Raw genomic sequence first — 19,438 nt, 5'->3', positions numbered from 1 at the left:
AGTTAGATTTTTTCCACCTTCAGATGAGAAAACAAAGACCCAACAGTGAAGGAACTTGCCATCATGACCAGTTAGTTAAGCACACACCATAATAGGAAAGGTGGCTTAAGGAGTTATCATTACACATCACTACAGCACCAATTGCATGTACTTCTACCCTGAAAAGGAAGGGGAGATAGAAAAGGAAGACTTTTCATGTTGGGCGAGGACCCGAGTCATCTAATGATTGCTGGGTTATGGAAAATGACATCTGTTAGCTTTAGAGAACATGCCCAACATTTTTAAGAATGCTCTTAGCTTCATAGTATAATGGAAAATCAAATTAGGCTGTGTTAAGTGCTCAGCATAATCCTTAGGAATACAGGAACTCCTGAATATGTGTTTTTAAAATGGTAATAAAAGTATGATATTCCATGAACTCCAAACCCCATGATGGATTTAAACAGTTTGCTATTGCATGTTCATTTAGGTTGTTTGCATTGTTTTCTGTCATGCTACAATGAATGACTTTCTTTTATAGTTGCTTTATGTTGGAAGATTATGTTTTGGTAAACCTGTGGAGTGCGTTGGATTGAACTGGGCTCAATGAGGGGAGAGTAAGTTGAGAGACAAGGTTCTTTCTTGTGGTCCAGGGGATGGAGGTGTGAAGACAGGACAGGGGCTTACAGTCTCTAAGGGAGTAGTGTCTCCTAGATGACTGTAGGTTTGGGTGGGATGGAGGATGCAACAGTTGGGATGGGGCAACTAATATTTAGTCTCTTAGAAGAGAAACAGGGCAATTGGATGCATAATGTATAATCACCATTAAATGAGGAAGGAGAGAGAAATAACAGGTGCAAAGATTCTCTTTATTTATCCATTTCCCCCACCAATATTCGCATGATCAAAGCCAAGGAAGGGGTGGGGAGGGCACAAGAGGTGAGGGGCTGGAGGACTGCACTGCAGTGGGGGCTGGGTCCACCGAGGGCAGGGAAGCATCGAGGCTGGGCCTCAGGACCCGCTGATGGTGCTGGGTGAGTGTCTGGCTTTAACATTCATTACTATTAAAGCTCTTGACAAGCGGTGAGGTCAGGCCTTCATGTGTTATCTCGCAGGTGTACACATTGTTGCTTTTGTAAGTTGCAGTGCTCAGTGACAGAGTGCTACTGAGGCTGTAGGTATTGTCTGTGTCGTTCTGTGGTGTGATGCTCTCCAGGATGCCAGTGGTCTGGGTAACGCCACCCACCTTCCAGGTGACAGTGATTGTTTTGGGGTAGAATTTATCCGCTATGCAGACGATAGAGACTGTGTTGGTTTGCAGCATATCCTTAGCTGGTGGGAAGATGGAGGCAACTGGTGCAACTGTGCTACCTGAGGAGGAAACAGAGGTTTGGGGTTTGAGTACCTGGGAGCTTCTCCCCATGGAGGGCATAGGGAATGAACACAGAACAGTTAGGGACAGACATACAGACAGCAGCCAGTACAATTGTTGCAACAGGACCAGCAAGCAGATGTAGAATCTGGAGATTGGGGTGTTGCCCTGGATCCCACTACCCCTTCAGAATCCTCAGTAGTGTCTGAACTCTGTGGGAACCCAAACCAGGAGCCCCCTTTGGTGTGCTCCTCTCCTCTGTCATTCTTTCCCAGGAGGGGTCAACTGAAAGCTGGGCCACCTGCCCTGGAGGAACTGATGCCCAGAGCTTCATTTCTGACCTTGAGCAGCTGCCAGATGGCCTGGGGGAAACCCCACCTCAGTGGGGACTCAGGGCCTTGGGCAGGAGAGCAGAGTTAAATAGTAATCATAGTAAAAAGAATCAAGAATCCTTTCCTGGGAGAAATCAACAGATAGCAGAACAGGATTTAACAAAGCTAACCATAAGGTTCATCCAGTAGTTCAATATAAGATGCTTTTGTTTGATAGTCCTCTTTAAATGTTATTATTTAGACCCCTCCCATAATTGTATAAAGTAGACTTGGCAGCTAAATGTGCTCTCCAGAGAAACTAAGCAGGAAAAAAATGTTTTATGAAGAACCTCCACCAGGGTGAATGAATCCCTCATGGCTTTAAACTTTCCATTTAGTATTTAACATATTAAACAATTAGCATATTTTAAATGCAAGGTTTTTGAAGATGTTTTATTATGCCTTTTGAATAAAGTCTGAAAATCTTTAAAGGTTTTTAATAGGACATAAAACATTTTTAAAAATAATTGAAAAGATTTGATGTCATCTTACAGGGTTCTAAATCAGTTTCAAAGGGCTTTAAAAGTGTCTTAAATTAGTCTTATTAAGCAGTTGTGGTCTAAGATAATCCACTCTGATCATCAGGTTTGAAATCAGCTGAGGTGGTCAATAGCAAGAGGAGTAAATCATTAAACTGTTTTAGATGTTATGAAGATAAAATATCTACATTCAAATTTTTCTATCATAGACTTAAATATGAGAAAATACATTCTATTGATTTTTATTAATCACACTCATGAATGATTAGATATTTTATACAACTATAATATCGCCCATGAAGATAAATTGTTGAAATTAGCAATATGCCCCATATTTGCCTGACACTTACTAGTCAGTAGTACATCTTATTGGTATTTAATATAAACTCTGTGCATTAACCAAGATTCAAGTGGCTAAATCATTGCTGTTAAACTTGATTTTTTTTGCAAGTTTGGATTTTACCATAAAGAGAGTTCTAAATATGCTCTTTTTTAAAAAATGAGCTTTCATAATTAAATAAACATGAGAAGGGAATATTGGAATAACACTGGAATGTTCATTTATCACTCAATAAAAGAAATGCTTTATTTTCTGTGTAGTCCCCTACAGGGAAATTTCAGAAAGAGGATAAAATACTGAGCATAGATTTTATTTCTAAAATTTTGAATAAATCACTCTTGGTCATGCTAGCTGAGGGCCCACTGTATTCTCTTTATGTTATTGTCATTATGTGTATCACGGTGTGTCAGAACACCTGGCCATGGCAGAGTTAAACCGGCTCCAGCGGGATTGCTGTGGCCTTTAGCGGCCAGGCACACTGCCACAAGAGAGTAATGGAATGGCCACGGAAGTCATTCTGTCATGAAAAATGACCACCACAGGAGCTACAGACCATGCTAGCTGTGCCACAGCCCCCGTGGTGCTACAAGAATATGAATAAATAACTGAAGGAAATAAAAAACTTACAGTTCTCTCCAAGCCTGTAAAATACTTGGTACTTTCCTTCAAGCCCATGGGCATTAAACAACTCATTGCCCTTCCTTCATTTATGCAAACCTCTTTGAAACGGGCTTTTTGGAGACACCTGTCCCTGCATCATTGTGACTGGAGGCCATTTTGTAGTTTTATGTGAAAATTGGAGTTTTTAGTAAGACACAGTCTGTAACAGCCTCATTCCTATAGAACTGCATCACTCATTTTAGGCTCAAACATTACATTGCCACCAAGTTCTCTAGCACACTAAATAAGTACTATTTTCTAACTTTTTACTGATTTTTTAAATGCAAGTTAGTGATCATTATAGGTGTCAAAAAGTAATTAATTCCTCAGACAAAAGAGAGAAGGCAGATGAAGAAATACATTTCTTTCCTTTCTGAATCATATGCAATGAGCCAAATACCACTGCCTTATTTGATAAAGCTCAATAAAAACGAATGTCTTTGCTCTTTAGAGCATAGAGTCCCCATTTAACTTCATTGATTTCTACCCCTTTGAGTCATCCAGCGTAGAGCCATCTAATCTTTTGTCTCTGAATTCATCCAGCTTTCACACATGATTACACATCTGAAACACACTCATTGACCCACTTTGATAAAATTCCTACTTCTGCCTCTAGAAGAGTCTGTCTGGGCAATGACAGCAAAATGTCAAACAGTACTAAGAGAGAAGGTACTTACCTTTCAGCTCCAGCTTTGTCCCAGGCCAAAGGTGATCCACAGAATTAGCTTTACTACTTCACCCTCGACAGAATCCTCCACCTGCTGTCTAGCTCACTAGATTGGCTGATAGGGAAGGTCTGGCTACGGACTAGTTCTTTGCCTCAGTGAACAGATTTTCTGCTCTCTATTCATCCATTGTATTCCTTTTTTTAAATTGAAGAATTCTGTTTTCTGTGGAACTGACCCCAACTTATATTCCCTTCACGAAAACCACAAAATTTCACAGCTCCATAAGGAAAAGGGTTAGAAAAGTGCACTTACGTTTGAGTTCCAGCTTGGTCCCGGGGCCAAAAGGATACCACAGAGAGGACTCCATCATCCTCCCCTCCACCAAAACCTGCGCTGAGGCCAGTCATGCCAAACAGGCGGAGGCAGAGAAACTTCTGCTGTCTATTCCCCTGTTCTGCTCACAACCCTCTCCACTTTGTCTGTTTTCTCAGCTTTTGATTATTTTTCTTCTACTTCCTTTTGGGTCACCACGAATGCTGACTCTCACCACACATCACAAACTCGCACAAATGATGCCGCGGGACTAAAACCTCACAGAAAATTGAGCAAAAAGGTACTTACGTTTGATTTCCACTTTGGCCCCTGGGCCAAATGTGAATCATAGTAATTTCCTTTAAGTTCTCCCTCTACAAAAACCTCCTGGGAAAGGCAACCAAGACCCATTGTCCCAGGTGAAGTTAGTCTGACTCTAAGTCTCTAAGACTAGCCTCCTGAGGAACCATTTTCCCTACCTGGCACCAAATCCTGGAATATAATTCATGACAAGCCTGACTTCCAGCGAACAAAGACACACAAAATTGAGCAAAACAACAAACCACAGAGACAGAGACAGTGAAGAATGGGTTCAAAGGCCACTTACGAGTGATCTCCAGCACGGTCCCACCGCCGAAGGCTGTACACAGTGGTTCCTCCTAACTTCCCTCCTTTACAAAAACTGAGTTTCCCTTTCTGATCTTGGGTGAGCTCTGCCCAGAACATGCTAGAATGTACTCCAGGACATTTCTGAAGCTGGCAGACAAACTACTCTCCCTTCAGGACCGATTCTTGGTCTCAACAGAAAGACACAGTGCTTGCTCCTGTTTGTTGTGTGTCTGCCTGGAGGGTTCTTGAGCCTGGTTCCTCACAAGAGTAGGCATGCAGACCCTGACACAGACCCTGAGATCACAAGACACAGACAACTGGAGAGGCAAGGTTTGGGTTTCACTCACGTTTGAGTTCCAGGTTGGTCCCAGGTCTGAATTTCCACCACAGCTCTTGGTTGTTTTGCTGTACAAAAACTCTTCTCAGGGAAGAGGAACAGAACCCCACCTCATTACAAGAGCAGTTACTGCCTTTCTGAACAGGTGTAGAAGCCCTGGGACTTCTCTGATGCCTGGTATTTGTTGTCTTAGTTGAGATCTAAGATCCTAGAAGTCACATTATTGATATTTGTATGTTACTCCTGGTAACTTTGCTGGTAATGTTACTTTCTGCCACAGCCTACCACATATGGAGTGCTTGGCATTTATTTATTTATTTATTTAATAGTAGGCTGAATGTGAATTCCAAGAAAAATCAATAAATAAAAACTTGCCACTTGTTTGAAGTTTCTCCTAGGGTGGGGTTGGGAGAATTTGCACAGCATAAACTTCATTCAGTGTAATGAGGGGACCAATCAGAGTCTTCCTGTTAATGGTAAGGAATGACGTCCTACTTTAATCTCTTCATTACCATGATGTGGTTTCGAAAAGACTAAATGTATCTCACATTGAGACCCCCTATTTTTGATATGGCACTTGGTATTTAGCTAGAATGGGACACCAAAGTGAAGATAAACAGAATAAAAAGGCAGCCTTGACTGAGCTGTTGTCACAGGTCAGGTGTAGTTCAGGTCTCCTTGAGCTGAACCAGGTGCCTCCTGTCTTTGGAGCTGGCATGAAATCCTGAGTTGTTATGAAGTTTCTAGGAAACTTCTTCAAGAACACTGAAGACCTCATTTGGCTTTGCGTTATGTTTCATTTATTTCAATCTTGCTCCCCTCTTAGCTTTCCACTCCCACCCCCTTCTATCCATAGCCCCACAACCCTATGCCCTGTGTATTTTTAATGGTCCAGGTTTTTATAGAATACTTCCTCTCACTTAGATAGGGAACAGCTAATTGTTCAAGATTCAGCTGTGGATTCTGGGTCATTTTGCAGAATGAAGAGCTCCTCAAGCTCTGCCCCCTCTGCCTGTTGGTCACCCGGCCTTAACCTCATTGATTACACAGCAGAGAACCCATTGGGTTGACTACTCTGAATGCAGTGGTGAAATCTTTGGGTTTAGGTTTGGTTCCTCACAGCCCCCAGCACTCTGCTAATTCAGGCAGGAGTCTAGAGTTACCAATCTAAGAGGAAAGCCTGGTAGCTTGCACCAACAACCCGTTTGAAAAGCAAAGGCACCAACAATCCTATTGAAACAAGGGATGATTCAGATTTAAGAAAAAGTATGTCCAATATGTTTAGTCATCAATCACAGTCATTCTGAGTCCCCTTTGCAGAGAAATAAATATGACAGCAAGAATGAACGAATCTCATGTTTGGTGTTATCAGAAGAAAATTCTTGCCAAAGAAAATCACAGATTTAACTTCAATATATTCTCCAGGATTTTTCTATCCAACTGAGCCACCGAAATGAGGCATACAACCTTTGTTGAAACTTCTTAGGATTGGTGGTGGCATTGTTAGAGTTCAGCTGTTTAGATTCTTAGTCATGGGAGAACCAGAACAGATTTGAATACTAGAGAAAGTCTTGTACCTGTACTATTACCTAGGCTCTGATGTGAACTTAAATTATTCCCCTGTTACTCAAAGTCACCAATTTTAAGACAGAGGTGCTGAGGCAAGAAAATGAGCATTACAGTCCCATCCAGAAATAAACTGGGGAGTTTTTCTGCAGAAAGAAGTCCTCCCTTCCTGCTGTTTGAAGGTTTTGGGTTTCATTCTACCTTTATCTCCTCTTCACTTCATCTTATCCACCACAGGCTGTTGCCTCTAAGCACAGACATGTCTGCTCCATCCAGGAACTGTTGGAGATGGGTAGGTGGAGAGCCGACATTGTGTAGATCACACAGCCTTTGGTCCTCTGTGAAGAAGATTTATATGTGTGTGTGTGTGTGACTTGCTCCCAAGCCACACAGTGCCAGAAGATCTCCTTGTTGTAATTGTCAATCGACCATAGATTTTCCACATTGCCTGACCTCTGTTTTGCTTATGCCTTTTAAATGCTCAGGCTTTTTTGTCCTCTGGGATGGAATGCAAATCGCCTATTCTGTAACCCTTTCAAATGACATATTTAATTCCCAAGCTATAAGCATGTATACTATAGTCAGCACCATGACTTTCCCTGAAGAATATCTTCTAGTGTACAGCTACTGTCAAATGGCACCTGCACAACCCTGATACTCTCATTCATGTTGGGATTCTGTTTTCTTTCCCATTTGGTACAATATTGTCATCTCCATGGCAGCACCCAGAATGAGGAGTCTAAATGTAGTCCTAAGACATGACTGGTGCTTGCTCTAGGGACGATCTCATTCAAAAGTCCCTACTTGTTCTTTGGGAAAAAAAGAAAAAAGGACTTTCTCCATGCCTTGTTTGGTAACTTTCAGTATATTTCAGTGGTTCTATAGAACCACTGTTGGCTGTAGCTGAAGCATCAAACCAGCTACTGCCTTCATTAAACAGTAAAATTGAAGTCTCTTGTTGCCAACTCTATATACCTACTCCTCACAGAAAGTCTTAGGGACCATGAGCATCTGGGCAAAATAAGGAGGCTGGAGGATGCTCAGGCCCTGTGAATCTTTCCAGACCTGGGATGCGGTTCCAAAGCAGTCCACGTGGGGGCGCTTGGTGGCTGTCCAGGGTGCTGAAGGACCGAAGGAGGATCCAGAGATGCCAGATGGCTTGGACCATGACCATTGACAGAGCTCTCATAGAATCATGCTCCACTCCTTTCCTCTCTTGTTTTCTATTATTTTTCTCATATTTATTCATGTACCTACTAGGTAGGCAGAGATGCAGAATAACTGTGTGAGGCTGAGAGAGATAGACACACACACACGCACCACAAGGAGAGAGGGAGAGAGAGAGAGAAAGAAATCATCATTCCACTGGTTCATTCACCTGATGGCCATTAAAACCAGAATTTGGCCTGGAGAAAACTTAGAGCCCATAACTTTATTTTTTTCAGGACAAAGTAGAATAACTGCAGTGATTAATAAAACCTGCTGCACTTAGATTAACAACAGTAGGCTTGTGGAAAAAGATGATGATAAGTATTTTGGGTAAGTCAAAAGATTCCATGATTTCTGTAAGTGAAATACTTCAACTTCTTCCTTCTGTGAAGCAGTAATCTACTTTTTCTTCTCTGACATGGCTCCTATTCTTGTTCCCTTCTGAGCCATGTATATTCATCTAACAGTCAAGTTTTTCTCTTCCAGAATTTAAGTTTCAGGTTATCGCTTCTCGGCCTTTTGGCTAAGATCAAATGTAAGTTTCAGGTTAACTTGATGATTATGCAGGGTTGCAAGCCATTACCAATGACCTGTTGCTAACCGTTAGCTCCTCCAATAAAAACTGTAGCTCAGTTAGCAAGGATTTTTGTTTCCTGGCTAGGCAAGCAGCTAATGTGATGAAGTTTTAGAAGTGGACTTTCTAATTGTTTTTTAAAATAATAAATATATGTTATTTGTAATGTTTGCATAGTTGAGAGGGTGTTTATTGCCCATGAGAGGATGGTGTTTATTACTTCAACCTCCCAAAGGGATGAAAATGTGTAAATGGCAAAGATAATATAGATGGAGAAGTAGCAGGAAGGAGATGAGATCACCAGCACCTGTCTGTAGCCTTTTTGTGCCTGCACTGCAGCCCACCTGCGTCTATTCCCCATGTCTCCCAACTCCTTCCATTCCATAGAAAACTGCAGTTTCTGTATTCCCACTGGTTAGGACTGGATCCAACTAAAACTGTACAACATGGTTGTCAGCTGCATTCCTCCAGTGACCTTCAGTTAATTAATAAAATTACTAAGGCTGAGATTACTACTTCCACCAGGCACCTGATGCTGTGATATTTCTGACATTTCCACAGAAAGGCAAGGAAATGGGCTGTATTCAAGTCCTGCCCCAAATTCAAGTTCCTGTAAACAGGCAACTCTTCCCTGCCTCAGACACGTCTCCATATACCTCCAGGTAGACCCAAGCCTTGCTAAGGGCACTTCTGTCACACCTGTGCTCCTTCCTGAGCGTGTACTTCTGTTTCACCTGTCAGTAACTTCTGCTTCCCTCTGACGTTTACCTCCAGCTTGTACTTGAATTGCTTCTTGCACTGGGGATGAGAGCTTGGAATCAGTGACCCCACAGGAAAGAAGCAGGTGGGAGAAGGAACATGGAGCAGGGCAGCTAGTCTAGCCCTGAATGGCTTACCCCAGACTCCCGATTCTCAGAGAAAAAAAGCACCCCACTATCTAACTGGGATTCCCTACATAGATTTAAATCGCAGGTAGCTGAGTGACTACTGACCTGAACTAATATGAAGATGGAAATACTTCCAAATATTGGCTGTTGGGGATTTGCATTGAAATCTACTAGTGAATTTGGTCCATACCTTTCTTCTTCATTTTCTCCATTTTTTTCTTTAAGACTCTCTTAGCTCTGTACCATAATTTATGTTTCTGAATAATGGTAGGTTTTAAAAAAGGGTTTAGTGAATCCTAGCCACAGGTTTATCTGGACCTGGAGCTTGATTTAAACCAACTAACTGTAGAGACACTATCCAGGAATCTGAATAGAGCCTGGGTAATGGATGATCTTAGGGAATGTACCACAGTGGACTGGGGCTAATTTTTAGAAAGCCCTCATCAGTTAGCAAAGTATTAATGGATTAACTGAAGACTAACCCATATGGGATGAATTGACCTAGTGGTTAACACAAGCACTTGTAAGGCACTGTATCCCAATAAAGGGGTAGCTGGGTTCAGATACCTGGACTCTGGCTCCCAATTACAGCCTCCTACTAAGCAGATCTGGGAGGCAGTGGTGATGGAGTAACAAAGAGTGTTGGTTTAGGCAGGAGATGGTCACAGGACCAGGGACAGGGAATCTGAGAGAGTTTACACATGGGCACTTGCGTTCAACAGTCCTGGGAGGCAATGTTTCCTGTGAGGATGCCAGCTCACTGGTCCACCAAGTAAAGTTGCAGGTTACCATTCCGAGTCCAAGTGTGAAACACACAGTGTGTGAAGGTAGAAGTTTTTGGGCAGGCAGGCGCCTCCAGCTCTGCCTTCTCGGCATCCTGGACTCTCCTCTAACTCTGGTTGACACAACCCTGGCATACACAGGAGGGCAGTCCTGTAGCTGACTGTGCGCTCCCACTGAGTCCTTCCTTGTCTTCACTAAAGAAAGCTTTGCTTTGAGCTGCTACCACCTCAGGCCGGTTGTTCAGGGACACCCCAGACAGACCTCTCCTGTCTGCTAACAATGGCCCAAGTAGTGGGGTTCCTGCCACCCACGTGGGAGACCCAGGTGGAGTGCTTGCTGCTGACATCTGCCCTGGATCTGGGAATTTGGAAAGTGCATTAGGGGATGGGATCTCTCTATGTCTCCTCATCTGAAATTAAGAAAAAGAAAAAAAAGATACGAAGAGTGATAAGGAGAGGAGGGATTGGGTTAGGGGAGGAAGAGGGAGGGAATTGCAAGAGATGATGGGATGGGGCTAATGTATCAAACAAGATTGAGAAAGTGTTCATTTGTAAAGCTGATGATTCCTGTATATTATAACATGTATGTATGAGGTTAAACGTTTTTGTGACAGTTACAAGTGAAAATTCTTGAAACATTCTCCATTCCTGATGAGAACTCTGCTGAAGTTAGGCTGCAGTGTGGGAGTTCATCATCCACAGGCCCATGTGGGCCTAATGGGTTGTTGACTTTGTGTGGTAACAAAAGCACTGTGGTTATAAGCTAGGTCAGACGCTATTACCTTTAGGTAAAATATTACAGTTAAATACGCAGCACAAAAGGCAAAAGAAGCTTCAAATTACTGATAAGATGACAACTGATTTATGCAAGTCTTACAGAGAATTCAGGTAGAAAAGTTAAATCCAACAAAACTTCAGGAAGCCTATATTTTAGCAATCATTTCAGTAACTCTACATCTGTGTAGGTACACATGTAAGTATACACACACACACACACGTATATATGCAGCCCATTTACAAATACATATTATACATAAATGATGGTTTCCCACATATTTTTTTCATATTTTGGCATGATTTTCATGAGAATTTTGGGCTTTAGGAGTGGGCATTTAGAGTAGCTGTAAAAATGCTGCTTAAGATGCTCACATCCCATTTCAGGGTGCCTGGGTTTGCATCCTGGCCCGGGCTGTCCATTTCAGAGTGCCTTGGTTTGCGTCTTAGAACCGGCTGTCCCTTTCAGAGTGTCTGGGTTCACGTCCCGGCCCCGGCTTTCCATTGCAGAGCTCCTGGGAAGCAGCAGGTGATGGATCCAGCAGTTGGGCCCCTGCCACACACATGGGAGGAAGGACTGAGTTCCTGGTTCCTTTCTTTGGCCTTCTTCAAGTCCCAGCAATTGTGAGTATCTGGAGTGCAAGCCAGTGAATGGGACGTCTCTGCATGTCTGTTTCTCTGTCTTTAAAGCATATAAAATTATAAAAAGCATAAGCGTATGTCTGAATTGAGATTGTTTTGACACAGGGAGGCTGATGAACAGCACAGAAATCTGGCCAACAGAGGATATTCATTCCTTATAAATAAAAGTTAAACTAACTTCCACCTGCCTACTATACATGAGACAATGTTTAGACTATTTATTATTTTTGCTTTCAACCATCGCACATATTTTATTTAAAGATTTATTTATTTTATTTGAAATTCAGAGTTACATAGAAAGAGAGGGAGAAACAGAGAGATGTTCTATTTGCTGGTTCACTCCCCAAATAGCCAAAATGGCCAGAGGTGGGCTGGTCTGAAGCTTGGAGCCAGGAGCTTCTTATGGGTGTCCCACATAGGTGCAGGATCCCAAGGCTTTGAGCCATCCACCACTGCTTTCCCAGGCCATTAGGGAGCTGGATCAGCTGGGACTAGAACTGGCACTCATATGGGATGCTGGCATTACAGGTGGAGGATTAGTTTATTACGTCACCATGCCGACCCCTGGACTGTTTATTTACAATCAGGCCTAAAAGGTTTTTTCTATTTGTAAGTAATGTAAACTTCACATTTGTAAACTGAAAAGTCATCGCTAAAACACTGTCTTGGCTCTGGGAGGTTGTTCTCTCTAGCTGCAGCTCCTACCTTGGAGGTCACTCCTGTCTCCTGTGCTGGCTCCTTCTAATCCCTTTGTTGTCTGTGTCAGGTTGTCTGCTATGGGTCAGTCGGCCCTCTTCATCTGTTGTACCCATTGTCTAGTGATCTTACTCTACATCCTAGGCCAGAGGACTCCCCTGAGCCTCAGAATCGCATCTGTCCATCTGCCTAAGGGACAATGGCATTTGGGGTCTAGCAACATTCCCAAAATCTCATGCATCTGCATTTTGCCCATCTGCTGAGCTGGCTTTCCTGGTCTGGGATGATGTAATTCCTCATTTTCCAGCTGTTTGATTCCAAGCGCTGGCATGAGCCTTTGTTTCTTACTTCCCTTGGGGCTCATTCCCTGTATATCAGTGGGATTTCCTTGATCCACCTGACGCTGTGTCCAGAGCCTGATCACCTTATGCACAGTCACATATGAGACTGTTGGGCAGGTGATCAAGAACGCAGGCATGCGCTGACCTGGATGTTAAGTTGAGGAGAGCAGCAGGTGGGAGGAGGTGTTTGTTTTGGAAAACAAAGACCAAGAAGAATGTGGTAGGCATCAAGTGACTCTTCAATCAAAGCCTTGAGGTTTTTTTCCCTGCTATGCTGCACTGAGAATGTTTGTGTGTATGGGGTTACTTTAGGCTTTTTTTTTTCAGACTAAGGAACAAATTTATCTTAGTGATGTTTATTAAAATGTCATGAGAGTATATGGAGTGCCATATTTAATCCTAGAACTGTTAGAATGTAATTGCTTGGTCGTATACAGAAAGCTTAGAAACAGGATCCCTGTGGAGGGTGAACTCTAATTGGTCTTGGTGAGTTATAATAGATAAGGAGAACTCAATTCATGGATAAATCCCTCAGCCAAACGCCTTGTGAGAAATTCTCTGAAAAGACAACCAATCTTTTTCCTGGTAATTTTCCTGCATTTTATAGCTTTGCTTTCCCAAAGGGTTCTACCACCAACTTGAACGGTGTATTAGTCAAGGTATTGTGTGTGTCTCTGTGTGTGTGAGAGAGAGAGAGAGAGGAAGAGAGAGAGAGAGAGAGAGAGTGTGCAAGAACAGATGCCAGCTTTGATAGAATTTTTTTTTTTAAAAGATTTTATTATTATTGGAAAGCCGGATATACAGAGAGGAGGAGAGACAGAGAGGAAGATCTTCCATCCGATGTTTCACTCCCCAAGTGAGCCGCAACGGGCCCGTGCGCGCCGATCCGAAGCCGGGAACCAGGAACCTCTTCCAGGTCTCCCACGCAGGTGCAGTGACCCAATGCATTGGGCTGTCCTCAACTGCTTTCCCAGGCCACAAGCAGGGAGTTGGATGGGAAGTGGAGCTGCCGGGATTAGAACCGGCGCCCATATGGGATCCCGGGGCGTTCAAGGCAAGGAGGACTTTAGCCGCTAGGCCACGCCGCCGGGCCCGATAGAATTAAAAAAGGTGGGGTCAGGGTGGTACCCTAGTGGCTAAAATCCTTGCCTTGCATGTGCCGGATTCCAAATTGGTGCTGTTTCGTATCCCAGCTGCTCCTCTTCCCATCCAGATCCTTGCTTGTGACCTGGGAAAGCAATAGAGAACAGCCCAAAGCCTTGAGTCCCTGTACCCACACGGGAGACCTGAAAGAAGCTCGTGTCTCCTGACTTTGGGTTGGCTCAGTTCCAGCCATTGTGGCCATTAGGGGAATCAACCAGTGGATGGAAGATCTTCCTCAATGTTTTTCCTTCCCTCTGCTAATCTTATCTTTTCAATAAAAATAGATAAAAGTCTTTAAAAAAAAAAAAGAAGAAGAATTTAAACCCCAAGATGGGCAGCAGGAGGTTTGTGAAGTGGCTGTATCTCTGTGGTGTGGTCCCATGTGTTTTTGCCTCATTAATACCCACAACCTCCCTGATTTCCAGCTTCCATGGCACTGTCTCTCCTCTCTGTACATTTGCTCTTCCAATAAAAATGAATAAATTTTAAGAAATATACTGAGAATGACTTCCATGTCAGCCAGTATATGATGATTAACTTAGCTACGCATTCCTTAAGAAATTGAAAATGCTTGCTGTCTTCATTTTTTGTTATGATGGACAAAGAATTGTGTCTCAGTGCCTCTGTTGAAAATTACTAGGCATTGGAGCTTATTGGAGGTGTTACCTCTGAATCCACATGGGATAAGACTGACCCATGTAACCAACATGTTCAGAAAATGTATTAGTTTCAGGAGCATGAAGGAGCACTCCGTCTAGACAGCTGTTGGGAAAGCCTGGCTGGGACTAACAGGGGAAGAGAGCATCAACAATAAGCTGAGGTTCCAGGGAGCATCTGGCATGGAATGTGTGGGAGGAAGCAGAGCCGGGGAAGTAACCACACTCCTCATTATGGAGGGAGAAAACCCTTAACTTGCCCTGCCTTGAAAGAATGCAGCGACAGAACATTCAAAAGGGAAGGCAAATTGCTTGGCTAGGAACACCCGTTAGTGCTGACAGACGCAACTCCCTCTTATAAATCCTACTGCACTATCTCATGTTTCTATGTATGTCTCTTGTGTGTCACAGCAAGGCCATTAGGGAATCAGAGCACAGAGGAAGCCTCCTGGCCTCAACAACAGCCATGGGAACCACATTGAGCAGCTTGTCAGGTCTGGGATTGTGCAAGCCCTGCAGACCCAGTCACAGGGGGGAGAGTAGCAGCAAATCAAGTCCTGAGCCATGACAAGAGTAATGGGACATTTGACACACAGAACACCAGACTGATACCTTTCCTGTGTTCCCTGGGAGACGTCCTCAGTAGGAAAACTTGAGCCTGTGCCACTGGGTCTGACATGGACCCCTGGGGACACTGCATATCTGCTGAGTGAGTTAAAGTAGTCCTGCAATGTGTCCACCTCTGCTCCACTTTGGATGATTTACATGTCCCCAGGGGCACAGCCTACTACCCTGCAGACTTCCCTGTGCAGGAGTCAGTGGCAGTCAGGACACAGCATGGACATGAGGGCCCCTGCTCAGCTCCTGGGGCTCCTGCTGCTTTGGCTCCCAGATGAGGAAGGACAACAGTAGGAATTGTCTCAGCTCTTGTGGTCAGTGCTGACTGAGTTTTCCTGTCTCTGCTGTATGAACATGCTGATGAGAGTGGATGTTTGTGTTTGTGTTTTTCTTCTTAGGTGCCAGATGTGCCGCCACGGTGACCCAGAGTCCATCTGAGGTGTGTGCAAATGTGGGAGGCACAGTCACCATCAAGTGCCAGTCGAGTCAGAGTGTTGTTAACAACAATGCTCTAGCCTGGTTTCAGCAGAAACCAGGGCAACGTCCAAAGCGCTTGATCTATAGTGCATCCACTTTAGCCGATGGAGTCCCTGACAGGTTCAAGGGCAGTGGATCTGGGACATCATTCCCTCTCACCATCAGCAGAAACAGAAACCTACTACTGTGCTGGGTATTATAGTGATAATACTCACTCAGTGATGCAAGCCTGAACAAAACCTCCCAGGAAAGCAGGAGTGTGAGTGTGGGCTGCCCCAGTTACTCCTTCTGCTGAGAGTGATTCTCAGGTGCATCCAGGCTGTGAAGTTCCTGGAAGGTTTGGAAGAATGACCTCTAAAGGAAAGAAATGGTTATGCCCAAATGCTATATATTACCACATTCCTTTGTATTTGTACAGCAAAAAAAAAAAAAAAAATCTGAATTACAGATGTTCCAAGCTAAAATAGCTTAATACAATTTATTAGAATGTTAGCTGTTGCCTTTAATGTCCTAGAAGTGTAGTAGTAAGGTGTAGTAGTAAAATGGAACTGTGTGCTCTCCCAGAAGTCCCCCTGTCATGGAAGGAATAGGTTGCTGAGTCCCGTGGTGCTCAGCCCTGGAGCTGATGCTCTCAGTTGCCCACAGTCCTCACTGGTTGGTAGATCTGCCTGCAGGTGCAGATGAATGGTGTACATAATTCTCCTGACTTTCACATCCCTCAGTATGTATATTGTTATCCGGAGTCAGGGTAGGTGAGTGTGGAGTTCTGGGGTTTGAATATAGGTCAGATATTTCTAAATGTCTTCCTTCCACATGGTCATGCTCATTCCATATTGGAGGTTTTAATCCACAGAACAGGCATCAGCCAGAACCAGACTGATGTAAAATCCGCGGTTCCTGCTGCCCCTGCTTGACTCTGTGTTGATCCAGATCTGTAATCCAGTCCTCTGCAATGTTACTTGCACATACAATTCTCTCAAGACCTTCACAAATCAAGGTGATTTCATTTCAGATTTGTGGGCAGGGACACATCTCACATCCCTGACCCTTTTCTCATCTGCTCTGTCCCTTCTCATCCCTTGGACTCGTCCTGTCCTTTCACTTTTGTTATAACTTTGTTTTCTTTTCCTATTATGGGAGCAGAGAAGCAAACAAATCAGAACCTTTCCTCCACTCACTGTTGAGTTGAGCCCTAGGCTTTCCCACACCTGGGTTCACGAGAGGTCACTAAGATAATTCACTGAAGAGATTTTCCTTCTAAGAGGAATTTGTGCTCCCACCTCACAATCAACTATTGAATAATTCTGCCAAACTGACACCAAATGAGAGCAAAGTGACAACTGAGGATCTCAGAGGTCAGTGATTTGATGGGAGGTAAAACAAAATTATGGGTATACATATTTGCTGGAAAATATTATAAATTATTGTATTGTTTATGATGTCATCACCCCAATTCAGAGGCCTCTCTGGGATGAAACCAAGGAGGTAGCAGGGCTGTGCTCCTTGTGGCAACTCCAGAGGGAAAGATCCAAGTCCCTGTTCTTGCAGCTTCAGGATTCCCTGGAACGTATCATGCTCAGTGGCCCCTCCCTACCTTTACTACAACTAGTTTCTCCACTTTCACTCTTCCTTTCTTACTTAGATTCTCATCCCTATTATAAAGAGAATTACATTATATTAGTTTATTATATTAGTTTCATCCTGATAATTCATGATAATCTCAAGATTACAGTTGTTAAGCTAGTCAACATTCCAAATTCCTTCTGACATTGAAAATAACCTTCTAAAGATCCAGAATTTAGGAAGTGGATGTCTTTTGTTTTGGGGTGTTATGTATCTGCTTTTAACTCTGCTCATACTACCACTACCTTCTTCTAAGTCAGAATTAGAAATCACAAAGCTGTTATGTTGAGAATCGAGCTGGAGGACATTTGAGACCAAGACCATGTGACCTGTGAGATGGAAGATTGGAGAGCTTTATTTACCGTTTCTAGTGAAGTCCTCCTGGTCCATACTGCTTGCCCTAGGTCACTACAAGTTTTGTGACTCAGATTTGGAATTTCTGCTTCAGCTCACTCAAAGACTGGAAAAGGAGGCTAAGGTTTTGCTGAATTTTAAAAATCTTCCTACACTTTGGAAGGAGAAGGCCCAGGTCAGGGTGCTGCTTGGGTAACCTCTGGCTGCTGAGCTAGGCCTGGGGAACCTCTCCCATCTGGGCCAGGGTGGCCTGTATACCAATGGCAATGGGTGAAGCGCTCAGGCCACACAGGTGAGGGTGAGTGATGACCTGAGGGTTTATGCCTAGGTGAGGAATTACTGCTGAGAGACCTCCATGGAAAAGGCCACTGCACATGTAAGTGAGAGGCTGAGCTCAAATGGTTTGGAGGGGGAAATAGGAGGGCCTTTAAGGGTCAGGCCGAAGTACCAGCACATGTGTGAGATTGGGTAGCATCAAACATCACTCACTGGCGCACACTTAAGCTAAGGCTGGGCCTACTTGGCAGGGCAAGATCACAGTACTCACCAGTGAAAGTCGGAGCAGGGAATGGGTGATGTTAGGATGGGCCATGACATTAGCTAGCATGTGAAAGAATTGAGTCTGGTAGTGGAATCTTTGGGGAATATGTGGATTCGCCCCTGTGGAACTGCAATCTCCACTGTTTTGCCCAAGAGCTATGGATAGGAATAGGTCTGGCTGGTCAGCTAAGGAGATGCCCAGTTGCATCGTGGTTCCCACTGGTGAGGACCCTTCACTGGGACACAGTCCCTGTAGATGAGCACAAGAACCAAGGTAAGGAGCAGCCTGGACCATGCCAGGTTACAGTACCTGGTAGCATACATGTGGGTCATGTCTGGGGACAGACTAGGCTGGGCCAGTTCTGAATATCTGCTGGCAGATCTGAGAATCAGGACAGGGTGCAAGTGGGGCCAGATCAGGTTGCAACACCAGCCAGTTCACATTAGGGCTGAGTGGAGCTCATGTTGGACTGGGCGAGGCTACAGCACCCACCAGCAGAAGCTGGCATAGGGGGCAGGCTAGACTGAGCCAGACTGTGCAACACAATAGTGAATGCTGAGGTGAAGTGAGCCATGCCAGCGTGGGGTCAGTGGGTGCTGGGATCGTGAGCCCTTAGGGTGGGGAATCTGGCAGGACATGGATCACCTGTCCTGGTTCCATGTTCCTCTGTGTGATCTCCTCCCAGTGGAAGATCTCAGGCATACCAATGGGTCCTTGGTTCCATGCTGACTTTGTTAATCTCTTATCCTACCAGGTGCAGTGGCCTTGCTCAACTGGCCTGTACCCATTCTGGTTCTTATTGTTGGGTGTTGCAACCCAGCTACACCTGGTCTGTGCCCAGACAGAACTTTTGCGTTGTTCAATAGGAGTCAAGACCTAGCCCAGCCAGTTGTACATCCACCCTGGTTCTCACGTGGGTGCTGGAATTGAGCTTGATCTGTTGCTCCCCAGACCCAGCCCACACCTGCACATGGGGAGGCTGTAGCCATGTCTAGCCCAGACTGCTGCTCCCAGTCCTGCTCTTGTCCTTACCAGTGGAAACCACGACTCAGCTGGGACATCTCCTTAGCTCCCAGCTAGGCCTGTTCCTGTCCACAGCTCTTGGAAGAGCCAGTATAGATTGCAGTTCCACAGGGGCGAATCCACATATCCCCCATAGATTCTACTACCAGACTCAATTCTCTCACATGCTAGCTATTGTCATGGCCCATCCTAACATCACCTGTCTCCTGTTCTGACTCACTGGCAGGCCCTGCTTTGGCTTTATTGTGTGCCAGTGAGTGGTGCTTGGTGCTGATCGATGCTAACTACCCCATCTCAAGTCTCCCACATGTGCTGGTACTTCGGCCTGACCCTTAAAGGCCCTCCTATTTCCGCCTCCAAACCACTTGGTCTTAGCTGCTCACTTACATGTGCAGTGGCCTTTTC

The 19,438-nt window shown here is 44.3% G+C and overlaps 1 gene segment (V, D, J or C); it reads right to left on the bottom strand.

Annotated features, from left to right (window-relative positions):
- Nucleotides 1–827: 827 nt before the first annotated feature.
- On the bottom strand, nucleotides 828–4,254 carry LOC105942620 (Ig kappa-b4 chain C region-like). The segment is given in 2 exon segments: nucleotides 828–1,350; nucleotides 4,182–4,254. Coding segments are annotated over 2 exon segments (381 nt in total).
- Nucleotides 4,255–19,438: the final 15,184 nt, after the last annotated feature.

Source organism: Ochotona princeps, chromosome 8 (assembly GCF_030435755.1).
Source record: "Ochotona princeps isolate mOchPri1 chromosome 8, mOchPri1.hap1, whole genome shotgun sequence".
NCBI lineage: Eukaryota > Metazoa > Chordata > Mammalia > Lagomorpha > Ochotonidae > Ochotona > Ochotona princeps.
This window is presented reverse-complemented; position numbering and strand designations above follow the sequence as displayed.